Source organism: Ranitomeya imitator, chromosome 3, assembly GCF_032444005.1.
Source record: "Ranitomeya imitator isolate aRanImi1 chromosome 3, aRanImi1.pri, whole genome shotgun sequence".
Lineage (NCBI taxonomy): Eukaryota > Metazoa > Chordata > Amphibia > Anura > Dendrobatidae > Ranitomeya > Ranitomeya imitator.
In genome coordinates, this window is record NC_091284.1 from 90,595,304 (window position 1) to 90,612,564 (window position 17,261).

General features: G+C 49.0%; 2 protein-coding genes across 4 annotated transcripts in view; one reads left to right on the plus strand and one right to left on the minus strand.

The window, feature by feature from the left end:
* The window catches only part of TTC19 (tetratricopeptide repeat domain 19), a 67,643-nt gene extending 63,195 nt beyond the window's left edge, over window positions 1–4,448 (minus strand). For 2 of the 3 annotated variants that reach the window (XM_069761115.1, XM_069761114.1), the window contains exon 1: window positions 4,213–4,448. In XM_069761115.1, coding sequence (XP_069617216.1) covers window positions 4,213–4,432 — 220 coding nt within the window. In that variant the 5' untranslated portion in view covers window positions 4,433–4,448. The remainder of the gene's footprint in view (window positions 1–4,212) is intronic. The other variant, XM_069761113.1, reaches the window with a different exon arrangement.
* A 6-nt stretch (window positions 4,449–4,454) lies between these two features.
* ZSWIM7 (zinc finger SWIM-type containing 7) overlaps window positions 4,455–17,261 on the plus strand; it is a 107,529-nt gene continuing 94,722 nt past the window's right edge. Inside the window, exons 1-2 of the mRNA XM_069761116.1 lie at window positions 4,455–4,563; window positions 7,509–7,646. Coding sequence (XP_069617217.1) covers window positions 4,470–4,563; window positions 7,509–7,646 — 232 coding nt within the window. The 5' untranslated portion in view covers window positions 4,455–4,469. The remainder of the gene's footprint in view (window positions 4,564–7,508; window positions 7,647–17,261) is intronic.

The following is a 17,261-nucleotide window of genomic DNA, read 5'->3' on the forward strand; positions in this document are numbered from 1 at the left end:
CCAGGTGAGGGGATCGGAGAACAGAGCACTGATACTCGGCTCACGTTCTCAGAAGGAGTCGAGGGTCATTAGCATATCGCATCGGATGCTCTTGTATTGGAGGCCATATGCTAGTGGGATGCCGGCCTAAGGTTCAGATGCATAGAAAGACCCAAATTACTTCCACTGAGCAACAGGAAGAAAACCTACAGGAAAGGGCGATCAGGTAAGAAAAAGTGGGGATGGGATCCAAGAGAGAGTTCAGTCCAGATACAGATTATTGGGCCGAGTTGACCGAGAGGCATCGAGGGATTTAACAGTGGCCATAGATCAGTAGAATTGTGGCTGATTGTGGGTGACATCCAGAGCTTGTACATTTCAATGAGGAAAGTGAAACGAGCCTGTCAGACACTGGCGGGAGCATAGATCTGCCATTGGGTGGTCTCCGGACATAGCAGATTATACCACTGGGCTGTTAGGCTATGTGCACATAGATTTTTTTTTATTTTCTCTGAATCCGTTTTTTTTTTTTTTTTGCAGTGCTTCCATTCGGTTGTCTCATCCCCCATACATACATCTTATATATTTGGGAACCAGGTCGTTTCCGGTCTGCATGTTTTTTTGCACAGTAGCAGCTCTATGCGGTGACTCGCACCATTTTTCCATCATGTTTCATCTGTGTCTGGTTATTGTCATGGCTTTATAATATTTTGTACTCTAAAGATTGTTTATATATTATATCTATCCAGTTTTGGTCGTCTTTTATGGTCACGTGAGTGCATGCTGCTCTGGAGGACATGACGCAGCCCTGTTATATTGTCACACGTAGGTGCATGCTGCTCTGGAGGACATGACGCAGCCCTGTTATATTGTCACACGTAGGTGCATGCTGCTCTGGAGGACATGACGCAGCCCTGTTATATTGTCACACGTAGGTGCATGCTGCTCTGGAGGACATGACGCAGCCGTGTTATATGGCCACATGTGGGTGCATGCTGCTCTGGAGGACATGACGCAGCCGTGTTATATGGTCACACGTGGGTGCATGCTGCTCTGGAGGACATGACGCAGCCGTGTTATATGGTCACACATGGGTGCATGCTGCTCTGGAGGACATGACGCAGCCCTGTTATATTGTCACACGTAGGTGCATGCTGCTCTGGAGGACATGACGCAGCCCTGTTATATTGTCACACATAGGTGCATGCTGCTCTGGAGGACATGACGCAGCCGTGTTATATGGCCACACGTGGCTGCATACTGCTCTGGAGGACATGACGCAGCCGTGTTATATGGCCACACGTGGCTGCATGCTGCTCTGGAGGACATGACACAGCAGTGTTATAAGGCCACATGTGGGTGCATGCTGCTCTGGAGGACATGACGCAGCCGTGTTATATGGTCACATGTGGGTGCATGCTGCTCTGGAGGACATGACGCAGCCCTGTTATATTGTCACACGTGGGTGCATGCTGCTCTGGAGGACATGACGCAGCCGTGTTATATGGTCACACATGGGTGCATGCTGCTCTGGAGGACATGACGCAGCCCTGTTATATTGTCACACGTAGGTGCATGCTGCTCTGGAGGACATGACGCAGCCCTGTTATATTGTCACACATAGGTGCATGCTGCTCTGGAGGACATGACGCAGCCGTGTTATATGGCCACACGTGGCTGCATACTGCTCTGGAGGACATGACGCAGCCGTGTTATATGGCCACACGTGGCTGCATGCTGCTCTGGAGGACATGACACAGCAGTGTTATATGGCCACATGTGGGTGCATGCTGCTCTGGAGGACATGACGCAGCCGTGTTATATGGTCACATGTGGGTGCATGCTGCTCTGGAGGACATGACGCAGCAGTGTTATATGGTCACACGTGGGTGCATGCTGCTCTGGAGGACATGACGCAGCCGTGTTATATGGCCACACGTGGCTGCATGCTGCTCTGGAGGACATGACGCAGCCGTGTTATATGGCCACATGTGGGTGCATGCTGCTCTGGAGGACATGACGCAGCCGTGTTATATGGTCACACGTGGGTGCATGCTGCTCTGGAGGACATGACGCAGCCGTGTTATATGGCCACACGTGGCTGCATACTGCTCTGGAGGACATGACGCAGCCGTGTTATATGGCCACACGTGGCTGCATGCTGCTCTGGAGGACATGACGCAGCCGTGTTATATGGCCACATGTGGGTGCATGCTGCTCTGGAGGACATGACGCAGCCCTGTTATATGGTCACATGTGGGTGCATGCTGCTCTGGAGGACATGACGCAGCAGTGTTATATGGTCACATGTGGGTGCATGCTGCTCTGGAGGACATGACGCAGCCGTGTTATATGGCCACACGTGGGTGCATGCTGCTCTGGAGGACATGACGCAGCCGTGTTATATGGTCACACGTGGGTGCATGCTGCTCTGGAGGACATGACGCAGCCGTGTTATATGGCCACACGTGGCTGCATACTGCTCTGGAGGACATGACGCAGCCGTGTTATATGGCCACACGTGGCTGCATGCTGCTCTGGAGGACATGACGCAGCAGTGTTATAAGGTCACACGTGGGTGCATGCTGCTCTGGAGGACATGACGCAGCCGTGTTATATGGTCACACGTGGGTGCATGCTGCTCTGGAGGACATGATGCAGCGTTATAAGGTCACATGTGGGTGCATGCTGCTCTGGAGGACATGACGCAGCAGTGTTATATGGCCACACGTGGGTGCATGCTGCTCTGGAGGACATGACGTAGCCGTGTTATATGGTCACACGTGGGTGCGTGCTGCTCTGGAGGACATGACGCAGCCGTGTTATATGGTCACACGTGGGTGCATGCTGCTCTGGAGGACATGACGCAGCCGTGTTATATGGCCACACGTGGCTGCATGCTGCTCTGGAGGACATGACGCAGCCGTGTTATATGGCCACACGTGGCTGCATGCTGCTCTGGAGGACATGACGCAGCCGTGTTATATGGCCACACGTGGCTGCATACTGCTCTGGAGGACATGACGCAGCCGTGTTATATGGCCACACGTGGCTGCATGCTGCTCTGGAGGACATGACGCAGCAGTGTTATAAGGTCACACGTGGGTGCATGCTGCTCTGGAGGACATGACGCAGCCGTGTTATATGGTCACACGTGGGTGCATGCTGCTCTGGAGGACATGATGCAGCAGTGTTATAAGGTCACATGTGGGTGCATGCTGCTCTGGAGGACATGACGCAGCAGTGTTATATGGCCACACGTGGGTGCATGCTGCTCTGGAGGACATGACGTAGCCGTGTTATATGGTCACACGTGGGTGCATGCTGCTCTGGAGGACATGACGCAGCCGTGTTATATGGTCACACGTGGGTGCATGCTGCTCTGGAGGACATGACGCAGCCGTGTTATATGGCCACACGTGGCTGCATACTGCTCTGGAGGACATGACGCAGCCGTGTTATATGGCCACACGTGGCTGCATGCTGCTCTGGAGGACATGACGCAGCCGTGTTATATGGCCACATGTGGGTGCATGCTGCTCTGGAGGACATGACGCAGCCGTGTTATATGGTCACATGTGGGTGCATGCTGCTCTGGAGGACATGACGCAGCCGTGTTATATGGTCACATGTGGGTGCATGCTGCTCTGGAGGACATGACGCAGCAGTGTTATATGGTCACACGTGGGTGCATGCTGCTCTGGAGGACATGACGCAGCCGTGTTATATGGCCACACGTGGCTGCATACTGCTCTGGAGGACATGACGCAGCCGTGTTATATGGCCACACGTGGCTGCATGCTGCTCTGGAGGACATGACGCAGCAGTGTTATAAGGCCACATGTGGGTGCATGCTGCTCTGGAGGACATGACGCAGCCGTGTTATATGGTCACATGTGGGTGCATGCTGCTCTGGAGGACATGACGCAGCCGTGTTACATGGTCACACATGGGTGCATGCTGCTCTGGAGGACATGACGCAGCCGTGTTACATGGTCACACATGGGTGCATGCTGCTCTGGAGGACATGACGCAGCCGTGTTATATGGCCACATGTGGGTGCATGCTGCTCTGGAGGACATGACGCAGCCGTGTTATATGGTCACATGTGGGTGCATGCTGCTCTGGAGGACATGACGCAGCCGTGTTATATGGCCACACGTGGGTGCATGCTGCTCTGGAGGACATGACGCCGCCGTGTTTATGGTCACCTGTGTTATGGTGGGGCCTCACCTGCTGCGCTCAGGAGGATGAAGGGAGGACGGGAGCTGCTCTTGTACGACCCATCCCGCCGCCATGAGTGCAGCACACGTGACACACTGGGGACCCCCGGCCGAGGACCAGCAGGAGCTGACCATGCGGTCCGCCATGCTGCCCCCCGAGCACTCAGCCTGTGCACACCGCCAGCACACACCCGCCACACTGCCCTCACATACATCGTCCTGACTGTCATGTGACGCTGTCAATCATCACGTGACAGAAGGCGGCCAATGAAATCAATCCATGACGAGTTTTATAAGCGCCCGGGTACAGTGAGGAAGTACTGGAAGAGCAGCGCTGGATGGACTCTTCTGCCCTCTGCAGGTCAGAGCATAAAGTGGCGTAGTAATAAGCTATACAGTTCCTAGAATAGCATTTATTGCCTGCCACCTGGTGGACAGATGTGCTAACTGACGCTCACAGCCGAGCCGTATTCTCTCAGGCTTTTAAGTAAAAGTGATATACTAAAGAACTTCAAATCCCGAGATCCCTTGCGGTTCTGCAGGTCACATGACATGATGGCTTACCATACATGAAGTTCACGTGTCCTGAGCTCAGGTATTGCATAGGTCATAGGGTGAATGAACTACAACTCCCAGGGGGCACTGCAGACTGTTGGCAGAGCAAGAGAGAGCCAGTGTGTGTGAGATAGGGTAGAGGACGAGGAAAGGTGTATGATAGGGCTCTGCAATCTGTCCTGGGACTATAACTCCCAGCATGTGTTAGGTTCTAGGGGCTGCTGGGGGTTTAGTGTTACAATGAGTGATGAGGCCCACTAATGGGAAGAGGCAGCAGGTGGGAGGTTTGTAGGGATCCGATTAGTGGCCCCGGACTACCAACATCGCCGAAGGACCGGGGCCCTGCAAATGTCATCATCTTTATTCAGGATTTATGGTTCCCAGGTTTTTGACCCTCATCAATCGCACTAGTTATGTCATACAGGAAACTGGTGGGCATCCGCAGTGCTCTGGCTGGTTGGCATCCGCAGTGCTCTGGCTGGTTGGCATCCGCAGTGCTCTGGCTGGTTGGCATCCGCAGTGCTCTGGCTGGTTGGCATCCGCAGTGCTCTGGCTGGTTGGCATCCGCAGTGCTCTGGCTGGTTGGCATCCGCAGTGTTCTGGCTGGTTGGCATCCGCAGTGCTCTGGCTGGTGGGCATCCACAGTGTTCTGGCTGGTGGGCATCCGCAGTGCTCTGGCTGGTGGGCATCCGCAGTGCTCTGGCTGGTGGGCATCCGCAGTGCTCTGGCTGGTGGGCATCCGCAGTGCTCTGGCTGGTGGGCATCCGCAGTGCTCTGGCTGGTGGGCATCCGCAGTGTTCTGGCTGGTGGGCATCCGAAGTGCTCTGGCTGGTGGGCATCCGCAGTGTTCTGGCTGGTGGGCATCCGCAGTGCTCTGGCTGGTGGGCATCCGCAGTGCTCTGGCTGGTGGGCATCCGCAGTGTTCTGGCTGGTGGGCATCCGCAGTGCTCTGGCTGGTTGGCATCCGCAGTGTTCTGGCTGGTGGCGGACACAGCAGCCGCCCTGAAGGATTACTCACATTTCCCTTAATGTGCCCCTGTCATCAGGATTGTGCTCAGTAACCTCCAGACAGTGTCAGGGCGGCGCCGTTATACTGATTAACATGATACCTGGGGATGAAATCCGTCTTGTGGTTGTTGTTTAATCTTTATTTTCACTTACTGATATGATCGTGCCCCGGGGGCGGCCTGTGATGGTGAGGGGTCTTCATGTGCTGCTCTGATTCATACTGATGGCTTCTGTCACTGATCCCTCACTGATAGCAGATCTGTCCATATTTTTCTGCGGCGATCTCCTATGCCCGACACTTTCACAGATCCAATCCTTAAGACCCTTCTTTTCCCATCCCCTTTATATAATATTGTTTTTGCTCTTATCTGTGTCTTTTTTAGTTATTTCATCTTTTTTGTAACATAGTAAGCATTTTTGTATATCAAATAAAAAATGTAATACGTTTGTTCCTTGCGTTCAAACGTACCCGCAACCTTTAAAAGGAAAAGTATAGCCTGGTTTGTTACCCTGTATATGCCAGAGTGCAAGAAGAGAACCTATCGGGTGCTTGGGAAAGCTGGGTGTGCGTGTATACTAAGTGCTACCCAGGGCAGGCTTCTCACTGGCCTATCAAAATGGCAAAGGGTGGCAGCAAGAAGTGTAGGGTGCGCGTATCTCTTAGCCTATTGTGATAGGTGAGTGACAAGCAGAGACCCCTGAGCAGTTTTATGACAGCGAGTGGGCGATGTTCATGACACCAGTCATTTATCTATAGGTGGCAACACAAGAACAACTTATATTTTTGTGGACTGAGTGTGACATCTAACTACTGAAGAACATTTACCACCTCTTACTCCGTAGACTTTTCAATGAGATTGGCAGGAAGAGCGGGCCAGTATTGGTAACTCAGGCCCATAGCGCATCACCGGTGCCAGTCCTAGAGCCCCCGGCTATTAGTGTTCTCCAACCTCTCGACTTTCCTGCCTAAAACAGTGTTCTTGTACCTTTCTATTACTGTGGCAATTTTTTTGTGATGATTCAGGTGTTTTTCTAGAAAATGTTTTTTTTTTTTTAATAAGACTTGTTAGGTTATCGTTTGGAATTTAATATCATTTTGTTCCAGTGAAGACAAAAACCCCATGAGCCAATTGCTGATTGCCCCATATTAGGGGGGGGGGATTTCTTTCCTACTCCACATACAGAAATCAGACTACTTTCCCTGGCTCAATGCCCCATCACAGAATCTAGTGACGATAACTGGTAATATTATTATGACCCTGAGTCACTTTTCATGAACAAGCCGCGAGTCAGATAGTCAAGGTGTCAAAAGTCAGGAGGGTACGTCATAAATAGAAGGAAGAGACAAAGGCATAGTCAGGTAATGGTCCAAGGTCAAAATACCAGAAGGATAGCAGATCATAGCAAAGGGGTTAATTTAAAACAGACAGCTCAGCAATCCCATGCACCAGATTGGATGATTGACCTGTCAATCAAAGTCCTGACAGTTTCAGCATGCCCCTGTACCAGATTGGACAGCTAGCCCCCAGGCTTCCCAGGAGATTTTAGATGGAAGGTCTCTCCTTAGAGACGGGGTTCTCTAAGTCAGGACCAGATTTGCTTAACTCTGTCCTGTCGGTACATAGGATTTGTGACTGAGTCGCCTGCATCCCCGGGGTAGCCTAATCTATATCACTACACATCTGTCCGCAGCTCATATTATAGAAAATGTCTTTTATTGTAGTTGTTTCCCTTTATGTCTAGGATTGCAGCGGCCGCCGTATTCTGCGAGCTGTGATGTTCCCGTGGACTCATGTTCCGAAGACATGGACTTTACCTTGCCATCGGCAGTAGAAGAGCTTCTACGCGAAATAAAACGCCTTTACCGAGAGACCTCCCAAAGTAAGAACACCATGCTTTTCTACTGAAATCCTGTCATTTTGGTGCTATTGTCCGTGATATAATCCCAGAACCAGAATGCTCTCAATAACCCCTTCAGGGCTCAGGCAGTTTTGATTTTATGGGTGCAAATCATTGTTTATTACTTACCTAGCTATTCAAATCAAAAGGAGGCGGATGTGTGGTAACCTGCGGCGGCCGTTCTCAGAAGACCGAGCAGCTCCGCAAGTGAATATTTCCGGCTGACACCGAAAACAGCTGATCCACAGGAGTGCCGGATGTCTGACCCCGGCCGATCAGACGTTGATTACCTATCCTAACGATATGCCATCAGTGCTAAACTAGAGGACAACCTCTATAACTCCGACCTCTGGAGGTTCAGCTAAATATCACTGTTTCCGTAACTCCAATACAAAGGTTTCGGCTGTTCGCATTACCCCACCACCTGTGGTCACAGCCTGGATGGAGTTATTTCTATTACACCCATGAGAAGCTGGAATGGGAATAACCCTTTAAAGGGGTTGTCCAGCTTTTTTGAGTCCTTTTTTAAGACTTAAAAGCATGTATCTGGGGATAAAAATCACTGCAGGTTTTGCAGCATATACCTCCTAAAGCTGCCGTGTATATCTGGCTGCAGAGTGAGTTACCAGGGTCGTCCTGCTTATCTGTATTTTATCAGACGTGTTGGGGACATGACATGGCACTTACTGTTATACAGGTATGGCCGGTTCTCCTCCTGCTCCTGTTGGTGCCGCTTTCCTCATAGATTGTACGGACAGGAGAGCTGTGCAATGTGACCAGACTTGTCCATCAGTCTTCACCAATAGAAAAGGAGTTTTCCCATGTAAGATTGGGCAGGTCTGGCCACGTGCTCCTCTAAAGCTCCATACCGGTAACTGCTGGTCACTCATGTAATGATATGCGCCTTATGCGACATTTATATACGTAGCTCCAACATAGTCAGTGTGCATGTTCATTTTGACAGAGAGAATGGAATAAAACATTGCTAGATACCCCTGTTGAAATCCAGCATTGACTAACCTAATTTCAGGGGGTAATCGGACTGCCCCAGTGCACATGGTGCCGATCCTATACTATGTATTCGGTGTGGAAGCGTTGTTCTGCCTGTCAGGAGCGCACCGATCCACTGCTTCCCAGGGACTGATAACGGGCAACAACCTGCACACAACAGAATTCGAATTCCTTCCATTTTTGAGAACAGAGAGGATTTTTAATAAGATTTTATAGTTACTTGTTTTTACAAGCACAAAAAAAAAAAAATCTTTAACTCCATTAATGACCGGGCTATTTTCCTTTTTCTCTTTTTTTTTTCCAGCCGTTGACGGCTTGTTTTTTGCCGGACAAATTGTACTTTTTTACTTCGTTTTATCATATAATACACTGGAAAGTGGAGAAAAAAATTCCAAGTGCGTTGAAAGTGCAAAAAAAGTGCAATTCTACAAATGTTATTTTATTTACCATGTTGAAACTGACCTGGCAGTATTATTCTCCAAGTCTGTATAACTATGCAGATTCCAAACATGTGTAGTGTTTTTTTGTTTTGTTTTTGTTTTTGTTTAAATGGTGAAAAAATGTGTTCGAAATTTTGAAGAAAAAAAAAAACAAAGCGCGCACAGGGTATGAGCAGAATCTACCACTTTAGAAAAGTTGGGAGTTCTCATACCCTGGATGAAGATGAAGATCCAGTATACTGACCGAAGTATCTACAGTATTATTGGATTGCTATTACTCAATAAATCCCTATTTCTCTGATCGCCCAAGACGGCACCACGGAGAGAGGGGATCCGCCCACCAAGGACAGGAAACCTACGGATAAAAAGGCGGTACCACTCTCCTGCATCAGTTGGTTTCCTGTCCTTGATGGGAGACCTACGGACTTACCAGTCAGCGTTGGAATTCCGGGGCCAACCAGTCCGATTCAGGCAGCTGGGGTCCCTCTGCCTCGGCTGGGGTGGTGACCCGAGGCACCACCGCTGGGGGCTAGTAGGCCTCAAGGGTGCGTGGAGGAGGTGACAAGGAGTTCGCGGTCACCTCCTCAGGTAAGATGCAGCAGCGGCAACATCCAGGGGGGTCCCTCTGTGGTTGCGGGAGGTGCGGCGTGGCCCTCCCCTAGCACGCGTCAGCCTGCACACTGCAACGCCATCGGGCTTGCAGAGCCGCGCAATAAGGGTCTGCATAGGACCAGGGGTGCCGGTCAGCAGCGCCATATCTGTACTCCGGGCGCCATCTTGGAAAGTCGGCGCATGCCCGGAGCTGCGCTGGTCTCGCGAGACGCCGGGGTGCTGTGGAAGCAACTGCGCAGGCGTCGGCGTTCGGCGCTCCTCGCCGTAGTCTGGACGCTCCATAGATCCCGACATGACGCTTAGGCATTTCTACAAGACGCAGGAGTGTCTGCGCAGGCGCCGGCGTTTCAGCGCTCCTCGTGCCGGCCGGGCGCTACTGCGCAGGCGCCGGAGAAAGGAAAAAAAAATATATATATATATATATATATATATATATATATATATATATAAAAAGGGGAGCGGCGGGAAAGTTTAAATGGGAGGATTTACTTCCCCCCCCCCCCCCCCCAGTGGCTCTGCAGTATATTGGCAGGAGCCTCAGGAGCAGTCGTGTCAGCGACAGTGTTTTTGCGCAGACCAGCAGCAGCAGTATGAGCGACCCGGCATCTCCCTTGCCTGAATCACCTCCACCTATAGCATCGCCGCAGCAGCAAAAAAGGCGACAGCAGAAAGGTTACCAGGACACCAGCAAAGGATGCCAAAGGTCTCAACACAGCAAGGAGTCCAGCACGGCGTCGGGGAAAAAGCCAGAGGCTGAGAATTCCCAATCGGTATTTATGGGTCCTGGAGGTGGTAAGTTGATCTTCGTGAAAGTTAGAGACAGTAAGATTATTATTTGTCTCTTTTAGGGGAGGAAAAGCGTAGGTAAAACCAAGCACAAAGTCTGTGCCATCTGTAAAGAGGATCTTCCACTCGCCTGGGAAAAGCAGCTATGTAATTCCTGCATGCAGCAGACGGTATCAGAAAGCCTGCCCGGGTTTGCAACAGATCTTAAAAACCTGATTAAAGAGCAGGTGGAAGACACCTTTAAATCCCTTAAAAGGGGAAAAAAACGGAGAAGGACCAGACACAGGTCCTCGTCCCCAGTCTCTAAGTCTGACAGCGATAGTGCGAGTTCGGTATCCTCCGACTCCTCCTCCGCATCTTCGTCATCCACTTCTTCTTCAGGAGGTCACAATTGTTTCCCATTAGAGGACACTGATGGCCTCATAAAGGCAGTGAGGAGTACTATGGGGTTAGTAGACTCCCACCCTAAAAAATCAGCACAAGACATTATGTTTGGGGGCTTAGAACAAAAAAAGAGAAGAGCTTTTCCGCTTAATGAAGCAATTGCAGCGTTAATCAAAAAGGAATGGAAAAAACCCATGAAAAAGACTCTCCTAACTCCCAAAAGGAAATACCCCTTTGAGGATGAATCCTGCTCCTTTTGGGAAAAAGCCCCCAAATTAGATGTAGCAATAGCGAAAGCATCAAAGAAATTTGCTCTCCCGTTTGAGGACATGGGGGTCCTAAAAGACCCTATGGACAAGAAGGCGGATGCCTTCCTCAAGGGCTCTTGGGAGTCAGCGGGAGGAGGCCTGAAACCGGCAGTGGCAGCAGCATGCACATCTCGCTCCCTAATAATCTGGTTGAATCAACTAGAGGGTCAATTAAAGGGGAAAACTTCCCGAGACTTGATGCTGAAGACATTACCCGTAATAAGGGGAGCTGCGGCCTTTCTGGCTGACGCCTCGGCAGACTCTATAAGATTAGCTGCCAGGTCGGCAGTATTTGCTAATGCGGCCAGGCGTGCCCTCTGGCTTAAGAATTGGCCTGGCGATCTACAAACAAAAACAAAATTGTGTACTATCCCCTGCGAAGGGGAGTTTTTGTTCGGTTCCACATTAGATGATATCTTGGAAAAAGCAGGGGACAAGAAAAAGTCCTTTCCCTCTCTAGGTCTCCCCTCTTACCGGAAGCCCTTTCGGAACAAGAGGTTTTTCCGTAAGAACCCTGGGAGAGGCCAGGGAAAGTGGGAGGATAAGAGGAACAAGAACAAGGGGTTCATATTTAACAAAAACCCCAGCGATACCAAGAAGCCTTCTCAATGAAGGTTCGCCCCAGGTGGGAGGGAGATTATCTCTCTTTCTCCCAGCCTGGAAAAAGATTACCTCCAGTCAATGGATTCTAAACATCATAGAATCAGGTCTGAGGCTGACATTCAAAAAATGCCCCCGTCCCTCTTTTACGATGACATCTATAAGATCTTCGTCAGAAGAACAGCTGGCACTGGAAAACGAGGTCATCGGGCTAGTAAAAAAGGGAGTACTCCTGGAGGTTCCCCCACAAGAAAGAGGGCAAGGGTACTATTCCCCTCTATTCCTGAGGAAGAAACCAGACGGTTCCTTCAGGACCATTATAAATCTAAAAAAACTAAACGATTACTTGGAGGTTCAAGCATTCAAGATGGAAACGATAAAATCATCTATCAAAATGTTGTTTCCCCAATGCTTCATGGTGGTCCTGGACCTAAAGGACGCATATTATCACGTCCCAATACACAAGGATCACCAGAGGTTCCTCAGGATGGCAGTTCACATCAGTGGAGTCCTAAATCACTTCCAATTTTCAGCTCTACCATTTGGCCTTGCCATAGCCCCGAGGGTTTTCACAAAGCTGATAGCAGAGGTAATGGCTCACCTCAGGGAAGAAAATACCCTAATCGTTCCATATCTGGACGATTTCTTGGTGATAGGCTCCTCCCCGCAACATTGCAAGAATCAACTGGTAATAGTGATGCATTCTTTAAAGGAGTTGGGTTGGCTAATAAACATAGAGAAATCCAGACTAATGCCTTCCCAGGTCCAGGAGTACCTAGGTCTCACTCTAGACTCCAAAAAGATGGAGTGTCGGCTCCCAGAGAACAAGATACAAAAACTAAAAAGTTTAGTATCAAGAACCCAATCTCTCCCCTCCATAACACTCCGTCAGGCCATGTCCCTCTTAGGCTCCATGACCTTGCATTCCAGCGGTCCAGTGGGCCCAATTACATTCAAGAGTCCTTCAATGGCAGATATTATCGGAGCAAATCCATCTAGGAGGGCATTTAGACGGGCAGTTGACTCTATCTCCTCGCACCAATCACTCTCTAACATGGTGGAAATCGCAGGAAAATCTTTCCGAGGGAGTCCCATGGGTAATTCAGTTCTCGAAAGTCCTGACTACAGATGCAAGCCCTTCAGGGTGGCGGGCCCATCTGGGCGACCTAGTAGCCCAGGGCATTTGGTCTCCATCTCTTGTAAACAAATCCTCCAACATGAAGGAACTCCTTGCAGTAAAATTTGGCTTTCAAGAATTCTTGGGGGTCCTTCACTCTCACCACGTAAGAGTAATGTCGGACAACCGGGTGGTAGTATCTTACCTAAATCACCAGGGGGGTACCCGTTCCAAAAATCTAATGGAAGTGACCGACTCAATCCTGCAAATAGCCGAGAGCAACCTCTTATCCCTAACAAGCCTACACATAAGGGGAGTAGACAATTACAAAGCATACTTCCTCAGCCGGTCCAGCCTAAAACAGGGGGAATGGGAACTAAATCGATCAATATTCACCCAGATCACAGAAAGATGGGGTGTTCCCAAAATGGATCTCTTTGCGAGCCATCTAAACAAAAAAGTAGCCTCCTTTTGCTCCCTATCTCCTCTGGGGAACCCAGTACCTGTGGACGCTTTCCTGATATCTTGGGGTCACCATCTTGTCTATGCCTTCCCTCCTCTTATTCTGATTCCAGCAGTGCTGAGGAAGATTCGGGAGGACGGGGCGCTGGTCATCTTAATTGCCCCGTTCTGGCCGAAGAGACCTTGGTTCTCATGGATGAGGAAGATGTCAATATCCGACCCTTGGGTATTACCAGACCTTCAGGATCTATTGTCGTAGGGCCCAGTCTGTCATCCACGAGTCAAGAACTTGCACTTGACAGCTTGGCTCTTGAAAGGAAATTATTAGAGAGCAGGGGGTTCTCTCCGGGGCTAATCTCAACTCTGTTACAAAGTAGGAAGCCGGTTACAACAAAACAATACGGCAAGGTATGGAAAAAATTTCTGTCTTCTTCAGGTGTAAGAATAGGGAAAGAAATTCCCCTTACTTCCATACTAGAATTCCTACAAAATGGGTTGGAGATGGGGTTAGCCACTAGTACCCTAAAAGTTCATGTGGCAGCTTTGGGAGCCCTATTCAATTTTGACTTAGCTTCAAACAGATGGGTTTCTAGATTTATTAGGGCAGCAGGAAGATCGAGGCCTCTTCCAGTAAAAGTTGTTCCTCAATGGGACTTAAACTTGGTCCTTAAAGCCCTGACTAGTACTCCATTTGAACCATTACGCGAAGCTTCACTGAAAAATCTATCTCTAAAAACTGCTCTGTTAGTCGCCCTCACTTCTGCCCGTAGGGTTAGCGACTTACAGGCTCTCTCAGCTAATCCTCCCTACACACAATTTCTAGAGTATAGAGTCATTTTAAAACCAGACCCAGCATATCTACCGAAAGTGGCTTCAAAATTTCACAGGTCCCAAGAGATATCTCTCCCCTCCTTCTGTCCCAACCCTAAAAATAAGGAGGAACAAACATTACATACACTAGATGTAAAAAGGTGTCTCTCACATTACCTAGAAGCCACTAGAGAGAGTAGGGAGGATCCCTCTCTGTTTGTGTGTTTCCAGGGTCCCCGGAAGGGGAAAAAAGCATCCAAAGCCACCATAGCAAGATGGATCACGGACGCCATCAGTCTCTCATACTCTGCAAGTGGGATGCCCGTTCCTGGGGAGGTTAAGGCTCACTCAACAAGGGCAGTAGCGACTTCCTGGGCGGAGAAGGCCGGAGCTTCCATAGACCAGATATGTAGAGCTGCTACCTGGTCTTCACCATCCACATTCTATAGGCACTATAGATTGGACCTAATCTCCTCTTCAGACCTTACTTTCGGTAAAAGGGTTCTGGAGGCAGTGGTCCCTCCCTGAATGTACTATCTATGCAATTCTCTCCGTGGTGCCGTCATGGGCGATCAGAGAAAAATATAGTTCTTACCGATAACGGTATTTCTCTGAGCCCATGACGGCACCCGTACATTCCCTCCCTTCACTTATGGGTGTGCACATCAAATTAGTGCCATAGTCTATTCATAGTCTTTAAACACGCGGTATCTCGTTATAATAAACAGTTAAAATTTACAAATGTTTTAGTAGTCTCCCATCGTTCTCTATGTAAAACAACTGATGCAGGAGAGTGGTACCGCCTTTTTATCCGTAGGTTTCCTGTCCTTGGTGGGCGGATCCCCTCTCTCCGTGGTGCCGTCATGGGCTCAGAGAAATACCGTTATCGGTAAGAACTATATTTTTTTATCATATTTGAGTGCCAAGTATCATATGTATAGTACTACGGGATGAGAGTCTACATTTGCACCATTTGGCCAGAAGTGTCGTGTTCAATTACATGATTCTCTGTATCGTAAGCTGAATTTTGCTAAAACTGAAAGCCTTGTGTTTCCTCCATCTACTAACCAACGTAAGGGCTCTTTCACACGTCCTGATATTTCTGGTACCGGAAAAACCAGTGCCGGAGATATCCGTGTATAATACTTGTGGTAACCATATGCCACATCAGTATCACACGTACTGGCGCCTGGGAATCAGCGGTACAGTTCGCGCTGTTCCCCAGCACCAGGTGCTGAAGATGGCTCTCCTCATTCCCCTCTGTTAGCATTACAATCAGCACTAGCAAGGGAAAGTGTTGAGTTATACCTCTGCTTCCCAGGTGCCGGTACGTGTCACACGGTTGTCATTCGTGTGTCCTCAGTGTGCACGTGTACGAGATGTTTTGCGGCCCGTGCTGCTGTTAAAAAACCGACATGTCAGAGAATTTTGCCCAGGGATACAGAGTCTGTGGAAACACGCTGACATGCACAGACCCATTCACTTGAATGGGTCTACGTGTGTAAGTGTCTCCGGTACATATGAAAACTATCACCACACGTACCGGAGACACAGACGTGTGAAAGAGGCTTAAACCCGATATTGTTATTTCTGTGGGTGACTCCACCATAACTCTCAAGCAGCTTGCTTACTTGGGAATGTATTTGATTTACACTGTGTGCAGAATTATTAGGCAAGTTGTATTTTGATCACATGATACTTTTTATACATGTTGTCCTACTCCAAGCTGTTCAGGCTTGAGAGCCAACTACCAATTAAGTAAATCAGGTGATGTGCATCTCTGTAATGAGGAGCGGTGTTGTCTAATGACATCAAAACCCTATATAAGGTGTGCTTAATTATTAGGCAACTTCCTTTCCTTTGGCACAATGGGTCAGAAGAGAGATTTGACGGGCTCTGAAAAGTCCAAAATTGTGAGATGTCTTGCAGAGGGATGCAGCAATCTTGAAATTTCCAAACTTTTGAAGCGTAATCACCGAACAATCAAGCGTTTCATGGCAAATAGCCAACAGGGTCGCAAGAAGCGTGTTGGGCAAAAAAGGCGCAAAATAGCTGCCCATGAATTGAGGAAAATCAAGCGTGAAGTTGCTAAGATGCCATTTGCCACCAGTTTTGCCATATTTCAGAGCTGCAACGTTACTGGAGTAACAAAAAACACAAGGTGTGCGATACTCAGGGACGTGGCCATGGTAAGGAAGGCTGAAAAACGACCACCTTTGAACAAAAAACATAAGATAAAACATCAAGACTGGGCCAAGAAATATCTTAAGACTGACTTTTCAAAGGTTTTATGGACTGATGATATGAGACTGACTCTTGATGGGCCAGATGGATGGGCCAGAGGCTGGATCAGTAAAGGACAGAGAGCTCCACTCCGACTCAGACGCTGGCAAGGTGGAGGTGGGGAACTGGTATGGGCTGGTATCATCAAAAATAAACTTGTGGGACCTTTTCGGGTTGAGGATGGAGTGAAGCTCAACTCCCAGACCTACTGCCAGTTCCTGGAAGACAACTTCTTCAAGCAGTGGTGCAGGGAGAAGTCGGTATCTTTCAAGAAAAACATGATTTTCATGCAGGACAATTCTCCATCACATGCCTCCAACTACTCCACAGCGTGGCTTGCCAGTAAAGGTCTCAAAGAAGAAAAAATAATGACATGGCCCCCTTGTTCACCTGATCTGAACCCCATAGAGAACCTGTGGTCCCTCATAAAATGTGAGATCTACAGGGAGGGAAAACAGTCCACCTCTCGGACCAGTGTCTGGAGGCTGTGGTGGCTGCTGCACGCAATCTTGATCGTAAACAGATCACGCAACTGACAGAATCTATGGGTGGAAGGCTGCTGAGTGTCATAAAGAAAGGTGGCTATATTGGTCACTAATTTTTTGGGGTTTTGTTTTTGCATGTCAAAATTTAGGAGTAAACATTTCTGTGCAGTTATATTGGTTTACCTGGTGAAAATAAACAAGTGAGATGGGACTATATTTGGTTTTTATTAAGTTGCCTAATAATTCTGCAAAGTAATAGTTACCTGCACAAACAGATATCCTCCTAAGATAGCCAAATC